This window comes from Schistocerca serialis, chromosome 4 (genome assembly GCF_023864345.2).
Source record: "Schistocerca serialis cubense isolate TAMUIC-IGC-003099 chromosome 4, iqSchSeri2.2, whole genome shotgun sequence".
NCBI lineage: Eukaryota > Metazoa > Arthropoda > Insecta > Orthoptera > Acrididae > Schistocerca > Schistocerca serialis.
In genome coordinates, this window is record NC_064641.1 from 450,859,491 (window position 1) to 450,878,210 (window position 18,720).

The following is an 18,720-nucleotide window of genomic DNA, read 5'->3' on the forward strand; positions in this document are numbered from 1 at the left end:
CAGGTCCCATCTCCTTAAATTCCCACCTTTTTGCAGTTTCTTCAGTTTTAATCTACAGGTCATAACCAATAGATTGTGGTCAGAGTCCACATCTGCCCCTGGAAATGTTTTACAATTTAAAACCTGGTTCCTAAATCTCTGTCTTACCATTATATAATCTATCTGATACCTTTTAGTATCTCCAGGGTTCTTCCATGTATACAACCTTCTATCATGATTCTTAAACCAAGTGTTAGCTATGATTAAGTTGTGCTCTGTGCAAAATTCTATCAGGCGGCTTCCTCTTTCATTTCTTAGCCCCAATCCATATTCACCTACTACGTTTCCTTCTCTCCCTTTTCCTACACTCGAATTCCAGTCACCCATGACTATTAAATTTTCGTCTCCCTTCACTATCTGAATAATTTCTTTTATTTCATCATACATTTCTTCAATTTCTTCGTCATCTGCAGAGCTAGTTGGCATATAAACTTGTACTACTGTAGTAGGTGTGGGCTTCGTATCTATCTTGGCCACAATAATGCGTTCACTATGCTGTTTGTAGTAGCTTACCCGCATTCCTATTTTCCTATTCATTATTAAACCTACTCCTGCATTACCCCTATTTGACTTTGTGTTTATAACCCTGTAGTCACCTGACCAGAAGTCTTGTTCCTCCTGCCACCGAACTTCACTAATTCCTACTATATCTAACTTTAACCTATCCATTTCCCTTTTTAAATTTTCTAACCTACCTGCCCGATTAAGGGATCTGACATTCCACGCTCCGATCCGTAGAACGCCAGTTTTCTTTCTCCCCCTAGACTTAGAACTACTTAAACCTAACTAACCTAAGGACATCACATACATCCATCCCCGAGGCAGGATTCGAACCTGCGACCGTAGCAGCAGCGCGGTTCCGGACTGAAGCGCCTAGGACATCTCGGCCACAGCCGTCGGTCGGAAGTCGATGTTAAAGTTTAATGCGTACCTTCTATCGGGTGATTTTTTCCACCATGGGCAACTCTAGCGATTGATCGATGAGAGGATACGGAGCAAAAAAAGGTCTAGGGAACTTATGTCCTGAAATGCGTGGTTTCCATGCTAGAGACCATTTATTTAATCATATATTGTTACAGAGACTATGGTCTCATATGCGCTATACCTTGCAACCACAGTCACAATATACACTCCTGGAAATGGAAAAAAGAACACATTGACACCGGTGTGTCAGACCCACCATACTTGCTCCGGACACTGCGAGAGGGCTGTACAAGCAATGATCACACGCACGGCACAGCGGACACCAGGAACCGCGGTGTTGGCCGTCGAATGGCGCTAGCTGCGCAGCATTTGTGCACCGCCGCCGTCAGTGTCAGCCAGTTTGCCGTGGCATACGGAGCTCCATCGCAGTCTTTAACACTGGTAGCATGCCGCGACAGCGTGGACGTGAATCGTATGTGCAGTTGACGGACTTTGAGCGAGGGCGTATAGTGGGCATGCGGGAGGCCGGGTGGACGTACCGCCGAATTGCTCAACACGTGGGGCGTGAGGTCTCCACAGTACATCGATGTTGTCGCCGGTGGTCGGCGGAAGGTGCACGTGCCCGTCGAGCTGGGACCGGACCGCAGCGACGCACGGATGCACGCCAAGACCGTAGGATCCTACGCAGTGCCGTAGGGGACCGCACCGCCACTTCCCAGCAAATTAGGGACACTGTTGCTCCTGGGGTATCGGCGAGGACCATTCGCAACCGTCTCCATGAAGCTGGGCTACGGTCCCGCACACCGTTAGGCCGTCTTCCGCTCACGCCCAACATCGTGCAGCCCGCCTCCAGTGGTGTCGCGACAGGCGTGAATGGAGGGACGAATGGAGACGTGTCGTCTTCAGCGATGAGAGTCGTTTCTACCTTGGTGCCAATGATGGTCGTATGCGTGTTTGGCGCCGTGCAGGTGAGCTCCACAATCAGGACTGCATACGACCGAGGCACACAGGGCCAACACCCGGCATCATGGTGTGGGGAGCGATCTCCTACACTGGCCGTACACCACTGGTGATCGTCGAGGGGACACTGAATAGTGCACGGTACATCCAAACCGTCATCGAACCCATCGTTCTACCATTCCTAGACCGGCAAGGGAACTTGCTGTTCCAACAGGACAATGCACGTCCGCATGTATCCCGTGCCACCCAACGTGCTCTAGAAGGTGTAAGTCAACTACCCTGGCCAGCAAGATCTCCGGATCTGTCCCCCATTGAGCATGTTTGGGACTGGATGAAGCGTCGTCTCACGCGGTCTGCACGTCCAGCACGAACGCTGGTCCAACTGAGGCGCCAGGTGGAAATGGCATGGCAAGCCGTTCCACAGGACTACATGCAGTATCTCTACGATCGTCTCCATGGGAGAATAGCAGCCTGCATTGCTGCGAAAGGTGGATATACACTGTACTAGTGCCGACATTGTGCATGCTCTGTTGCCTGTGTCTATGTGCCTGTGGTTCTGTCAGTGTGATCATGTGATGTATCTGACCCCAGGAATGTGTCAATAAAGTTTCCCCTTCCTGGGACAATGAATTCACGGTGTTCTTATTTCAATTTCCAGGAGTGTATATTGAAAATGGTTTCTGCCGTACCTCAACGCATGCGTGTACGTGCCGCAGCATGTTCTGTCTCACACGTTCACATCGGCCAGGCAGAATCCCGACAGTGTCAAAGGCAGCATGAATACGCTGCTCCAGTGTCTCCACATCTGTAATAGGCTCTGCATACACGATACTTTTGGAATGGCCCCATAGCCAGAAATCGCACGGGCTGAGATCCGATGAACGAGTAGGCCATGCAGTTGGATCCCCTCGTCCGATCCATCGACCAAGGAAGACACTACTGAGATGCGCCCGGCCGTTAATGGCGGAATGGGCTGGAGCACCATCATGTAGCAGCCACGCATAATCATCAATGGTACTTCTTACAGCAGGGGAGATAAAGTCACTCGCAAGAAACGCCGATAGTTCCTGCCTGTTAGGCGACGTGAAAGAAGACTGCTCCCAGAATACGGTCGTCAGTTATCCCGGCCCACACATTCCGCCTGCACTGATGCTGATGATTCGCTGTCACCATACCAGGGGGGCTCTGCATGCTGTCCCACTGACGACTTTTGTGGCATTTGAAGATACCACTCCGCGTAAAGGTGGCCTTATTTGTGAATAGTATGGATAACACAAATACCAGAATCGTAGTTGCCTGGTGAAGAAACCAGTGACAAAATTCCAGAATGAGATTTTCACTCTGCAGCGGAGTGTGCGCTGATATGAAACTTCCTGGCAGATTAAAACTGTGTGCCCGACCAAGACTCGAACTCGGGACCTTTGCCTTTCGCGGGCAAGTGCTCTACCACCTGAGCTACCGAAGCACGACTCACGCCCGGTACTCAAAGCTTTACTTCTGCCAGTATCTCGTCTCCTACCTTCCAAACTTTACAGAAGCTCTCCTGCGAACCTTGCAGAACTAGCACTCCTGAAAGAAAGGATATTGCGGAGACATGGCTTAGCCACAGCCTGGGAGAGGTTTCCAGAATGCGATTTTCAATCAGCAGCGGTGTGTGCGCTGATATGAAACTTCCTGGCAGATTAAAACTGTGTGCCCGACCGAGACTCGAACTCGGGACCTTTGCCTATCGCGGGCAAGTGCTCTACCATCTGAGCTACCGAAGCACGACTCACGCCCAGTACTCACAGCTTTACTTCTGCCAGTTGTGCAGGAGAACTTCTGTAAAGTTTGGAAGGTAGGAGACGAGATACTGGCAGAAGTAAAGCTGTGGGTACCGGGCGTGAGTCGTGCTTCGGTAGCTCAGATGGTAGAGCACTTGCCCCTGAAAGGCAAAAGTCCCGATTTCGAGTCTCGGTCGGGCACACAGTTTTAATCTGCCAGGAAGTTTCAGTGACAAAATTGTTCCCGATTTGGAAAGTCTGTCGCTAGTAAGCCATGCACACTCTGTAAGTGAAAATGGTACTGACATTTGTCTTTGAGAATGTTTCACGCGGTCGTCTGGCTTACCCTGTACTGGCGGGCAAAATGCCTGATACTAACACGGTGGTCGCCTTCCACAGTGTCAATCACATTTCCCTCCAAGCCTGGTGTCCGAACATTTCGGGTACATCCTTCATGATTTCACGCTTCCTGAAACTACCCTATCTCAGACAAACGGTGAAATACTGTTGCAAACATTGAATGCTGTGGGTGTTGTCGGCGGGGCATGTTTCCTGAACAACCTTGCTGCCCGCCACCCGTTGCCATTTGCCTTTCCGCAAGTAAATACCATGCCGGCGAGCTCTCGATTCGGATATGGAACCATTGTCTACAACGCTGTATCACATCCACAGCAAGGTGAGAGCAAGAGAAGTGAATCGGGCTCAACATTACCAATTACTGTGGCAGGAGAGGGCGCCAGGGCGTGACCCTCTGGGAGGAAACCACGAATACTGTAACTGTGGCTGCACGGTACAGGGCGTACTAGACCGCAATCTCTGTAACAAAAGCGTGATTGAATAAATGGTATCTATCATGGAAACCATGAATTTGTGGAGATAAGTTCAATATAACTTTTTTGTTCCATATCCTCTCATCGATAAATCCCAGGAGTTTGAACACGGTGGAAAAAGATCACCCCGTATAAATGTAACATTGTTCGTGTGTCGACCAAGCGAGCGTAGAGCAGCGGCTATGTTCACGGGTACCACTCTGGCGGTAATTATTTGGCAACCCTATAATGTTTACTTTTATACGCAGATTAAATTTTTCACGACAAAAATTAAAAATGCTCCCGCCTTTCCAAACACGATTAGAGAAACCGTTGTCAGGGAACATTCCATAAAAACACATCTGTAATTCTGCATCAGATTAATGCACCTGTTTTCACTGGAATGATCAAATACACATGGCTCGTAACGACGTTCATCGAAGAAAGCGCGATCTGTTTGAGTTGAAACGAACCCTGTTTTCCGGTATCACTTCTGAAAAATCCGTGTACCTGCAAGACAGTAGCTTTCGTGAAATGTTTGCGGTGCTCTAAGAATTTTTGTTTCAGTTGCTTCTACGACAAAAACCGTCCGAAATTCTATTCTAGCACTGCAAGTGATAGTAAGCCGATTCTGTAATCTATTCTATAACATACGTAATACACATTCAAAGAAAGTTTGCTGTAATTTAATAATGAAATTATACATCTACATCATATTCCGCAAGCCACCGAATGTTGTGTGGCTGAGGGTACTTTCGGTACCAGTATCTGAGACCTCCAACCCAGTTCCACTGGCAAATAGTGCGTGGGAAGTAAGCCTCTGTATTGGCTCCAATTTCTCGAATTTTCTCCTCGTGGTCAATACGTGAGATGTATGTGGGGCGGAAGTAATATGTTATCTGACTCCTGAAAAGTGCTGTCCCAAAATTTCGATAGTAAATCTCTCCGTGATGCACAACGCCTCTTTTGTAACGTCTGACAGAGGAATTTGTTTAGCATTACCGTAACGTTCTCTCGCCAGATAAACGATCCCGTGACGAAACGCGCCGCTCTTCGTTGGATCTTCTCTATCTTCTCTATCAGTCCTACCTGATAGGGATCCCAGAAAGATGAAAAATAGTCAAGAATCGGGCGAACAATCGCCTTATAAGCCACTTCTTTCGTAGATGAGTTACATTTCCTTAAGATTCTTCCTATGAATCTGAGTCTGGTTTCCGCTTTTCCCACTATCTGTTCGATATGGTCATTCCAGTTAAGGTCGCTCTGGATAGTTACGCCTAGATATTTTGCGGCAGACGCTGTCTCCAGCTGTTTGTCATCAATAGTGTAGCTGTATAGTAGTGGATTTCTTTTCCTATGTATGCGAAATATGTTACATTTATTTACGTTCAGGGTCAACTGCCACAGCCACTATTCATAATTTCTCTGCAGGTCGTTCTGCATATCCTTACTATCTTCTGGCGTTGCTACTATGGTATAGACAACTGCATCATCTGCGAATAGCCTTAAAGAGTATCCGAGTTTTCTACTATTCGCAGATGATGCAGTTGTCTATACCATAGTAGCAACGCCAGAAGATAGTAAGAATATATATATATATATATATATATATATATATATATATATATATATATATATATATATATATATATATATATATATACTGTAAACAGCAACGGTCCTATCACGCTTCACTGTCGTTACACCGCATATTACCTTTACAGCTGTCGATTTAGTTCCGTTAACAGAGACATGTTGAGTTCTATCTGCAAGAAAGTCTTGAATCCAATCGCAGGTCTGCTCCGATACTCCGTAAGCTCGTATTTTTTTCATTAAATGGCAATGAGGCACCGTGTCAAATGCCTTACTGAAATCAAGGAACATGGCGAAAACGACTATTTCCTAGTAGTTTTGCACGACATATATTATTTAATGATATTTTGTGTTACGCAATTGGAAAAAAGAAAATAAAAAAGGAAGGTACCCGACCAGGGTTTGGACCTGTACCTCCGACTGCCAGACCGGTAGCCGTGAACTGCAGCCCATGCACTACGCTCTCCCGCTACATCACTAACATTATGGGTAAACACAGATGAGCCAAAACATTTGACCACCTGCTTAATAGATTGTTTGTGCGCCTTTGGAACGAAATACAGCACTCTTTCTGCGTATTAGGGATACGACAGTTTGTTGCTAGGTTTGTGGACGTATGTGGCGTTAGATACCTAAGCACATGTCATGTAATTCGCGCGAATAACGGCCCGTGATTTGCGGACGCGTTGATTGCTCTTGATAGTGACCCAAGTGTGTGAGTGGTGGCCGAGGCATCAACGTGAGTTCACTGTAATGCTCCTCAAACCACTGTAGCACAGTTCTGGCTCCGAGATACGGACACATACTGCTGAAAGATGACACTGCCGTTGGGGAAGACATCAAGCATGAAGGGCTGCAACTGGTTCGCAGCTGTTTCCATGTTTTCGATTACTACCAGAGGTCCCATGCAAGCGCAGGAGAATGTATCCCAAAGCATAAAAATGCTCTCATCAGCCTGTGTCTGAGGCGTGCAGCACGTTTCGAGCCGCCGTTCACCTCGATGACGGCGTTGTGGAGACGACAGTCGACCTAACGTAGAAAAATGTGATTCATCTCAAGACCCGGCACGTTTCCGTTGATCAATCGTCGAATCCCAATAGTCCCGCGAACACTGTAATCGTAAATGACGATGTCGTCAATATGTGAACATTTAGGGGTGGTCTGCTGCGGAGCTCCATGTTCAACAATGTGTAATGGACGGCGTGCTCCGAAACATTTGTGCGCGCACCAACACTGTGCCCTTTTGGGAGAGATGCCTCAGGTCACCATCTGTCCTACGTTATAGAGCAGACAAGCCTCCGAACCCCACGTTCTGTGTAGAGTTGTAGACGTCCAATCATTTAGCGCCTAATAGTAGTTTCACTGTCCTTCTATCTGTTTCCGTGGATGGTCAGGACAATAGCACGTGAACATTCGACCAGCTTCGCCATTTTCAAGATACTCGTTCACAGGCTCGGCTTAATACACTACTGGCCATTAAAATTGCTACACCAAGAAGAAATACACATGATAAACGCGTATTCATTGGACAAATATATTATACTAGAACTGACATGTGATTACATTCTCACGCAGTTTGGGTGCATAGATCCTGAGAAATCAGTACCCAGAACAACCACCTCTGGCTGTAATAACTGCCTTGATAGGCTTGGGCATTGAGTCAAACAGAGCTTGGATGGCGTGCACAGGTACAGCTGCCCATGGAACTTCAACACGATACCGCAGTTCAGAGTAGTGACTGGCGTATTGTGCCGAGCCAGTTACTCGGCCATCATTGACCAGACGTTTTCAGTTGGTGAGAGATCTGGAGAATGTGCTGGCCAGGAAAGCAGTCGAACATTTTCTGTATCGAGATAGGCCGTACAGGACCTGCAACATGTGGTCGTGCATTATCCCGCTGAAATGTAGGGTTTCGCAGGGATCGAATGAAGGGTAGAACCACGGGTCGTAACACATCTGAAATGTAACGTCCACTGTTCAAAGTGCCGTCAATACGAACAAGAGGTGACCGAGACGTGTAACCATTGGCACCCCATACCATCACGCAGGGTGATACGCCAGTATGGCGATGAGGAATACACGCTTTCAATGTAGGTTCACCTCGATGTCGCCAAACACGGATGCGGCCATCATGATGCTGTAAACAGGTCCTGGATTCATCCGAAAAAATGACGTTTTGCCATTCGTGCACCCAGGTTCGTCGTTGAGTACACCATCGCAGGCGCTCCTGTCTGTGATGCAGCGTCAAGGGTAACCGCAGCCGTGGTCTCAGAGCTGATAGTCCATGCTGCTGCAAAGTCGTCGAACTGCAGATGGTTCGTGCAGATGGTTGTCGTCTTGCGAACGTCCCCATCTGTTGACTCAGGGACCGAGACGTGGCTGCACGATCCGTTCCAGCCATGTGGATAAGATGCCTGTCATCTTAACTGCTAGTGATACGAGGCCGTTGGGATCCAGCACGGTGTTCCGTATTACCCTCCTGAACCCACCGATTCCATATTCTGTTAAGTCATTGGATCTCGGCCAACGTGAGCAGCAATCTCGTGATACGATAAACCGCAATCGCGATATGCTACAATCCGACCTTTATCAAAGTCGGAAACGTGATGGTACGCATTCCTCCTCTTTACACGAGGCATCACAACAACGTTTCACCAGGCAACGCCGGTCAACTGCTGTTGGTGTATGAGAAATCGGTTGGAAACTTTCCTCATGTCGGCACGTTGTAGGTGTCGCCACCGGCGCCAACCTTGTGTGAATGCTCTGGAAAGCTAATCATTTGCATATCACAGCATCTTCTTCCTGTCGGTTAAATTTCGCGTCTGTAGCACATCATCTTCGTGGTGCAGCAACTTTAATGGCCAGTTGTGTAATAATCTGCCCCTTGTCAAAGTCGCTATGAATTTCCCCACTTGCAGTCCATCTCTTCTTTAGGGTTAACCCATCCGTGTCTGCTCCGCTTGCATACTTTTGTTACCGCGTCACGTGATAGCAGCGCCACCAGGCTGCATCCAACGTCGCGGTGCGCAGTGGTCCTAATGTTTTGGCTAATCAGTGTAAAAGTGCGGGTAAAACTTCAACATCGATTTTCTCGGAATCTATGGGCTGTTACTTGAGAAGCCACTAGCAGTGTACTCAGGACAGGTCCCTACAAAACTCCTGAGCTCCCTGCAACACACCCGAGACTCATCAAAATCGCCGGCCAGGGTGGCCGAGCGGTTAAAGGCGCTGCAGTCTGGAACCGCACGACCGCTACGGTCGCAGGTTCGAATCCTGCCTCGGGCATCGATGTATGTGATGTCCTTAGGTTAGTTAGGTTTAAGTAGTTCTAAGTTCTAGGGGACTTATGACCACAGCAGTTGAGTCCCATAGTGCTCAGAACCATTTGAACCATTTTTTTGAACTCATAAAAATCCGTGATTAAGAGGTCTGATGGTCCCTTTGGAAGATATTTCTGTCTCGAGCATGATGGAGGTTCGTTCACTTCATCACGAATTCCGTTACTCGGTAGAGGCGTTTGGGTTCAGTTCTAATTCAGATACCTTTATACTGGCCCTTGTTTAGTTTTTCGGCGGTTATAGTCTTTTTACGACCGCTGTTGTTACACCGAGTTACATGACGGCGACTAGAACTCCATTCCTTGTAGACACGTTGGATGGTGCGCACCGGTACAGCAACAAATCCGACAAATTCATTTATGATTTGGTCATGGAAACATCCAAACGCGATAGCTCCTTTGAGCTTACAGCACGTTTCGCACATATTTTCTTTTTTGTAGTAGTAATGAAATATTTAGCTAGCCGTAAATGTAAGGTTCGACAAAAATTTGGAAACACCGCGTGAAATGGGTGCTTAAACACAAATGCAGGCGCTAGGCAAGCCTGCGGGTTACGCTGTTGCATTTGTTCGCGAGCGGCACCTTCTCAGTGTGCTCGAAACTTTGCAAGTGTTAGCAGTGGCCAAAACAGTGTTCTGCGTAAGTGCATTTTGTCGGAGCTAAGTGAATTGGAATGTGTGCAGATCGTTGGTGCTCGTATGTTGGGTGCTTCTGTAACCAAGGCAGCCAAAGTGTTTGGTGTGTAAAGAGGCACCGCACCAAAGATTTACATCTCTTACAGGGAAAACAGAGAAACATCACCCGCTAAGTTACGAAGCGGACAGAAATGTGTATTGAGTGATCGTGGCGGACGATCATTGAGAAGGATTGTGACTAAAAGTAAGACGTCAGATGCAATAGTCGCTACAGAACTGAATTACGCACTCACGGTCCCTGTCAGTACCAAAACAACACGAAGCAGTGGAAGAGAGTCACTTGGTCGGATGGGTCTTGTTTCATGCTGTTTCCAACTTCTGGCTGAGCTTACTTCCCAAGAGTGAAACATTGGCGGTGGTTCAGAGATGATTTCAGCAGTCATATCGTAGTGTCCCATCGGTCCCATTATTACTCTGCAAGGTCGGATTACTATCAAGGATTATGTTAACATTTGGACTGATCAGGTTCATCCCGTGGTATAAAGTTCGTTCCCAGCGTTGATTCCTCCTTCCAAGACGACAGGGCCCCTGTTCACAAGGCTCACATCGCCCAGGACTGGTGGTGTGAGCACAAGAATAAAATGTCGCATCTCTCCTGGACACCACAGGCACCAGCTCTCAATATTATTGAGCTTTCGTGTTCTCCTTTGGAGAGAAAGGTTCTTCATGGCTGACCACCACCATCACTGTTACCTGGATTTAACACTATTTTTCAGGGCAAATAGTAGTAGGACCTATATTTATCAATTCCGAAGCGATTGGAAGCTGTATTGAATACCAGCGGTGTTCCAACATGGTATTATGCATGCTAATGGATTATGCTTTTGGTGTTTCAGTATATTCGACTACCCCCTGTATGTTGTTCAAATAACTGATATAAATGCAGCCGACTGAAGTCTTGGACAATCGCCGATATTTCCACATGTACAGACCGCATAATTTGTTTCAACATTTCGTACACCTGGAGAATTTCAGGTTTCAGTAAATACAATCAGTCCAAACAGTTTCGAGACTGGATTAATAAAAAAAAGTCGACAAAGCTTAAGATAGTAATTTTAATGCTTCAGGAGTTCTATGTAGTGTCCTTCCTGTTGAGTGTAATGCATCGAACGTTTAGACAACTATGTGAAACTCTCAGTAAAGTCCTTCTTTGGGATGTTGTTCAGCTCGCACAGCACATTGGCTTGAACGTATTTTATGTCGTTAGTGTCTCGTCACACGTGATGATTTTGTTTGGAAAAATATTTTTGCATTTCAATCAAGTCGTGGCTGGCGTCCAGGATCGTTATTTCTTTTCGGCAGTCAAGGTAAGCGGGACAAACTTTGCACACACTTTTCTCGTTTCAAAACATTGTAGAGAATAGCTTGAACACTTGATTTGTATCGTCATTTTTTCTGTTTTCCGTCTTTCTTTAGTTACTTAAAATTCGTGGGTGTATGTTCCATCTATGTAATTAATTGAAGGCATTTTGTTTATTGCCATAGGCGCTTTGCTTCTTCTATTTGTGAAGCATCTTCAGTGGCCTGCAATACATGTTTCTCTTTATAGATAGACATGTTGATCACAAAATGGAAAGTGCAAGTGATATATGCGGCCAACTGGACCATGGAAACTAACGAATACATCTCCAGGACCTCGCGCAGGAATTAATAACGCTGGAAATCGTAACACCGAACCATAATTTCACATCACAAAATTTGTGCTACAAAAGTTGATTCTAACCTAAAAAAAAAATAACAGCAGAACACGACAAAGTGTAACATAGCAACATATTGCAACCATCACATAATACGTTTTCATATGTATAAAAAGAAACATGTACTGCAGACAACTGAAAATGATTCACAAATAAAACAAGTGAAAAGCGTATCGCAATAAACAAACTGCCTTCAATTAGCTACATAGACGGAACATACGCCGGCCGCGGTGGTCTAGCGGTTCTAGGCGCTCAGTCAGGAACCGCGCGAGTGCTACGGTCGCAGGTTCGAATCCTGCCTCGGGCATGGATGTGTGTGATGTCCTTAGGTTAGTTAGGCTTAAGTAGTTCTAAGTTCTAGGGGACTTATGACCACAGATGTTGAGTCCCATAGTGCTCAGAGCCAATTGAACGGAACATACCTCCGCGAACTTGATTTAGAGATGTTGCTCCAATGCGATTTATGACACAACGTTGCCCTACCACAACGGCATGTCCACCAGTTACACTGCTTGCACGTAACTGACTGATCGAATGCACATCCAGATTTAGGTTTTCGGTGTTTTCCCCAAATTGCTTCAGGCGGATTCCGGGATGGTTCCTTTGAAAGGGCACTGCCGATTTCCCTCCCCATCCTTCCCTAATCAGAACTTGCGCTCCATCTCTAATGACCTCATTGTTGACGGGAGTTTAAACATTTATCTCCTCCTCCTCCTCCTCCTCCTCCTCCTCGAAGGCACATCTCTTGTTTGCTATTGTTAGTTCAAGCCGCCACCGTAAACACTGTGCTGATGTAGCTGATATGCCAAGAATAAATTGTCTTGGAACTTTTTTTGCCACTAAGGCGTGTTTTCCTGTTATCCCGGCAGGAGGAAGACAAACTTCTCGACAAGATCGCGCCAACAGTCTCGGCCGCACCGCAGATCCAGGTGGAGGCGCCGGAAGGGACGGAGCCTCCTCAAGTGCTGGTGAAGGGGAAGCCGGCGCAACCACCAGATGTGGACTTCAAAGTAGCTAAGGCAGAAACGAAGCCAAAACTGGGTGCTGAGTCGGTACTGGATGAACTGCCCGAGGTACCCTTGGCAGCCCCTGCCGAAGACACGGCGCTGGTGACACACATCACAGAGCAGGTGCAACTCTGGCGACCTGCGGGGCGGAACTCACGGCCTCCTGGTGACATTGTTGAGGGCAAGCTGTGCATACAGGTGGCACCTACCTCCAAGAAGGATGCAGATGCCCTCGGCAGTGCTCAAGTACCGACTACGCAGGATGAAACAATGTTTAAAGACGTCACGACGTCCCTTGGTAAAACACCTTCAGAGCGGAACAATTTCGATAGCAAAGATTTCCTCAAGAACAAACACCACTATGACACCGTAGATGAGCCTCTAGATGCTCGGCCAGCGACGTCTGCTGGCGTAGGACGTCCGTATGCTGCAGTGCGGAAGCTCGGCTGTACGACAGCACCGTATGGGAGCGTGGCTGATATCGCTGGGCCAAAGCTAGACTTTGCTGAGAAACCAGCAAGTGGTGCCTCCACGGGGACTGAAGAAGGAGTTCCGTCATACTCGCCAAAGCCTCTTCCCTTCGGGCCAAATGTCAAGATAGAAAGGGCAGAATCCGAACGTCCTACGGCAAATGCAAAAAGCAAGCCGACGATGTTACCCATCTGGAAACCAACTTACTTGGAGTCTAAGGCTGAGAAACAGCCTACAGCAGCGAGTTCCACTGCAGACATTGGTAAAGCAACACCCTCACCTACAGCAGCTTCAAAGCCTCCTCCTTGGAAATCTGAGAAACCTCCGATAGCCTCTAGCATAATTGCAGATACAAGGAAAACTGCGTCGTCTGTCACAAAGCCTCTATTGGAACCCAAGATTAAAACACTTGTCCCGAGTGCAGTACTTCCGACGGATTCCTCAAAGATTGCAGAGAGGGTGGACGCTGGCGATGACGTGCTTCAGCAGGAAGTTGGAGGATCCGTCTCTAGTCCAGCAGGGTCGATGGCCAAATCCTACAACGAGAAGTTGACCCAGAATGTCCGGGAGGCCATCGCGGGAGGACGAGAGGAGGACACGGATGTGGAGGCTGGCCTGGTGGAGGAGGAGTCTCCAGTTAGCGACGGGCTGCGGTACCGACGGCGGCGCGAGGTGCTGCTGACGGGGGAAGACGACGACGAGTTGGAGTGGCAGGACGAGCTGGAGGCCATGGACTGGGGGCGGGGCGGGCGGCTGGCCGAGGTGGGCGGCCGCCTCTGCGACCTCTGCGAGCGGCTCGTCGACGCCGTCGTCTGCGGCGCGAAGCGCTGCCGCCTGCTGCCCAACGAGCAGGACGTGGCGCGCGAGATGCGACAGGGCAAGGAGAAGTTCTCGCGCATCGACACCGCCGCCCGCACAGTCTGCCCTTTCTCCTTCCTCTTTCTGGTCTTCCTCTACTACACCCTCTACACCTACTACATCACGGACGAATTCCCCGTTAAGACGCACCGCATCTCTGCAAGCATCCCGAGCAGCAGAGCACGAGCATAACCGCTTTTATATCTTCGAGCTACCGACCGGCTAGAAGATTTCACTTTAGCGCACAACATTTCGACGACTGACATAGTCATATAGGTGCAACAAGCAGTGCTCTTACGTGTGCGCTCATCATGGGCCCCAATAAGACTTCGAGACTATAACCCTGTTCGTTCTATTCCACCTGACCGTCATGATATTAAATTGTGATTTTGCGAAAGGATAAGGCTTTATCGGTGCTATAGCCAAGCATAAAGATCGAGAGCAGAAGTCGAGCATAATCAACAAGTAATGTGCTTTTACTAAATTTAAGTATGTAATTACCGGTTGGCCATTCCGAATGCGGACGTATGATAATTTCAAATATAGAAAATGGAGAAAAGGACAGCAATCGATGCCGAAATCCGTCACTCTGTTACAACAGATCTAGGTTTTAACTACTACGTGGTCCTATTCAGTGGGGAAAATAACAAAACACGAGAATTAGGAACAAATCTTAACTGAAAACATGAGCACTACACAGTTACACACCATATATCAATGGGTGACATTAGTCCATGGTGTCACGTAGTAAACAGTACTGATTTATGTAGAATATACAGCAGCTGAACTGAAGGCGTTGTTTACAAGATTTGACAGGAAGGAAATGTGACGTCAGACATGTACGGTGCTCTCTATTGAAATTCTGTGAATAATTAACTAATAGTGAAATTATTGAATGTATGTATTGAACAATAAAAATTACGAGTAGAATATAACGACAGCCTCACTAAGTCCCAGTTTGTTTGAATATAGTTCATACTTCATAGCTCTGATACATTCCTTTATTTTACTTATTTGTTATTTTTTTATGTGCCACTAGGTACCTTCATATCTTTCGACATCGCAATGCTGTTTTGTTTCACATGTTTATTCTCTAAGCTCAGAGCTGGCGCTAATGTATTTTTACGATCCGTATGATTTTAATTTATACCCAGAGAGGCTACAGCATATTTTGTTGTACTATCTTCATTCCCTTATATTTTTAATATTCCGGTTCATTATTTTTCGCTGTTGAATGGAAATTTAAATGGATCTTCTTCCATTAGTTTGTAATCCAAAAATACATTACGTACTCTCCTGTGATTGCTGCTGCTGAGCCTGCTATACACATGGCTCCACACACGTGATTTGGTTTCTATTTTAACCATTAATTGTGATTTTTGATGCTCAGTACATTTTTAAAATTAAAAATGTAACTTTATTATTATTTAATTATTCTCAACTGCCTCAAAGGAGGGCACCTCACATCTCTAACATCACAGATTTTTCCTGTTCAACTACGTAAGCAACGGCTTGAGTTCATGTTAGACTCCCGTATGTTCCCCAACATGCAATATTGTTTACTGCGTGACACTTTGGACTTTGTTATATTGCATGTAACTGTGTAGTGCTTATGTTTTGCACTTACGATTCGTTGTTAATTACCTTATATTTGTTCTTGATTCTCCTATTCTGTAATTTTTAACACCGAATACCTATATCTGCTGTAATAACGCAACGGATTTCGCAATCGATTGCTGTCCTTTTGTCCATAGTCTCTATTCAACGATCGCTACGTAGTCTAATCTTAAGTGTTCTGTAGTTAACATATTGCGATTTGCTATAACCGTAGCTAACTCTGGCATGTGTGGTTTACACTGACAAACAATGGAACTGAGCTGCTACCAAGAAAGTTCATAGTAACAAAATATTCCATCATCAATTTGGAAAAAAGTGCTTAATTTTGTATTTTTAATGTTCTTATTAAACTGAACATTCAAATCAATTCAATGCCATCTTAACTTACTTTATTTATCATGTATCGTAGACCATGCGAACCGAAGCTGATTGATAATGGAAAAGTTAGTATATAGGTAACAGAATGTCTATCAGAAGATTTATGAACAGAAGAATTAAACGATTAATAGAACACTTAAAAGGTTGAGAGAATATTCACAGAAATAAAACATTACAAACAGAAATTCTCAGCTACCGAGAGGAACTCCTGTGCTGAATAGTGGAGTGTGTCACAAGGAAGCCTTTCGACTTGGGTTTGGACACTTAGTGTTTATCACTCAGTTTTTCTTTTTCTTTTTACTTCTGCTGGAAGTCTTCTGAAAATTAAACGCATACTGCACACCATTCTGTACAATGATTAAAGAAAAACTGTGCATGTGGTTTTCCCATATAGCGTCCAATCAAGAAATAATCCCTGCAATTAGCCCACACAGCTATTTAATGTCAAACACACTGGCACTAACTATATCGGCTCACTAATGATAATATCAAGCAGTGATTAAGACCAAACAAAGCCTATACATTACTGTTTCAATTCAGACCAGAAAGCCAAGGAAAACTTACATATAACATACTATTGTAGTATATTGTTACCCAGAGTGTTATCTGCTACGTACAAAGCACGCGAAGAAGCCTCATCAACTATACAACCCAGTCCCTTTAACTGTGCATAAAGTTTCCAGTCGTGGATTCGTATTGCTTAGGAAATCACGAGACAGCAGGCGCGGAGCTATACATCAGTTTGCGTAATATATTTTATTTTAGCGTGCGTTTCCAGTTATCAGCAGTTGCCTGTTCTCGGATTCCACAAACGTCTATGCTGCCAGTCTTCTTCCGATAGACCTCTCCTTTCCATGGCTTTGGTTATATTTCTCCCCCACGCTGCCCTCGGCCTCCCTCGGCTCCTTTTCCCTGGCGGAGACTAGTTGGTCAGACACTGCGGCCGTCGTTGTTCTTCCATCCGTCGGACGTGTCCTTACCATCTCAGGGCTTGAATATCAGTCCCATCTGTAAGTGGTTCCACCGCATCCAACTGCGTTCTTGCACATTCATTCCTCCGTCGATCCACACTGGTCGCTCTCATGCTCCGCCGTAATCCGTACACTTCCACAGCCTCTATTTTCCCACTTTGCTTCTCGTTCAGTGTCCGACACTCTGAACAATACGCCAGAATGCTTTCAACCACATCAAGTAGCACGATTTTCTTTATTCGTCTGGATATGCGCCGACTCCAAAAGATACTATTTAATGTTCTAATAGGCACCGTCCCTCGACATCTTGTGGAATATGTCCACGTCACACTGCGCAGTCTATTCGACTGGTGACCCCGGATCCTTGAACATTTCCCTATTTCTTACCCGACCAACCTCAAAATTCCAATAACATTCTGTCTAATCCATATTGACTGTTAGCCACCATTGCATATAAGAATCCATTATCTTTGTCACTTGATACATGGTATCCAGAGCCATAAATACTTGATCGTTGTCAGACAGTAATGAATGTAAACTTTGATGCTGTACTGTGTCACGAAAATTTCTGCACTGTCTGTTCCAGTAATCAGGAACAACTAATTAAAACTTAAATAAGGTTGCTGACATAGAACATCCGTGTCTTAATCCTTTACTCAGAAGAGGTCAGCTGCGGAGAATCGTTTGAAAAGGTGGGAAATCGACCTGAGAAATCCCCATAAAGATGTAAAAGAAGAACTGGCGCCTGGTGGAGACCTACCATACACAGTCTGGAGAACCCTAAACCGTATGAGGGTAGAAGTGCCAAAGTGCAAGACAAACCTGCAGCAATGGGGTTTCCTAAAAGAGAATGAGAACACTCTCTGTCTGTGTGGTTCTGTCCAGGATCCTCAACACCTGCTTATCTGTCCATATTTAGACCAGCCCTGCACAATGAATGACTTATGGGAGGCAAATGACAAGGCCATATTGGCTGCTGATTTTTGGAAGCCTGAAGTCTAGTTCCGGACACGGAAAGTAAGTAAGTAAGTATCCTTTACTTATTTCAAAACTTTCAGATACCTGACAATCCTGTGATATAACAACTTGCGCAATCTTTTCCAGCCTGTTCTTTCTACTGAACAACCTGCTCACCGAAGCCATTAGTTATTCCCCTGTAATTAGTCGGATCTCTCCTGCTCCATTTCTTATAGGGTCTATATTGTAGTAATGTATGATATCCTCCATTCTTGTTGTGCTACATCTCCTTGAACGACTTATTAAAATAGTTATTAGTGTGCTACTACTTTTGGTCCTCCGTACTACAATAATTCCATTACTATACCTCCAGGGCCGGCCGTCTTTCCATTTTTTTTATTTTTGAAGTTCCAGATAAACTTGATTATCAGCCATCTCTTCCACAGGATAAATTCCCACTTCATTCCGCTCAGCTCGGAAGTCGTCGCCATCCGGTGAGAGAAGATTTTTAAAATGTGTCTTCCACTCAGAAATGGCAATCGTTCTAGCTCTTCTTCTAATTTTAGCAGGAGCTCTCACTTGACTATAAATCTCCAAGTCCCTGATACCCTGTTGTATTCAACTTAATGTTCCGCGTCGGCACA

The 18,720-nt window shown here is 45.9% G+C and overlaps 1 protein-coding gene across 1 annotated transcript in view; it reads left to right on the plus strand.

The window, feature by feature from the left end:
• LOC126475090 (uncharacterized) overlaps positions 1 to 16,137 on the plus strand; it is a 182,668-nt gene extending 166,531 nt beyond the window's left edge. The window contains exon 8 of the mRNA XM_050102661.1: positions 12,687 to 16,137. Within this exon, the coding sequence (XP_049958618.1) occupies positions 12,687 to 14,345 (1,659 nt within the window). The 3' untranslated portion in view covers positions 14,346 to 16,137. The remainder of the gene's footprint in view (positions 1 to 12,686) is intronic.
• The last annotated feature ends 2,583 nt before the right edge of the window (positions 16,138 to 18,720 follow it).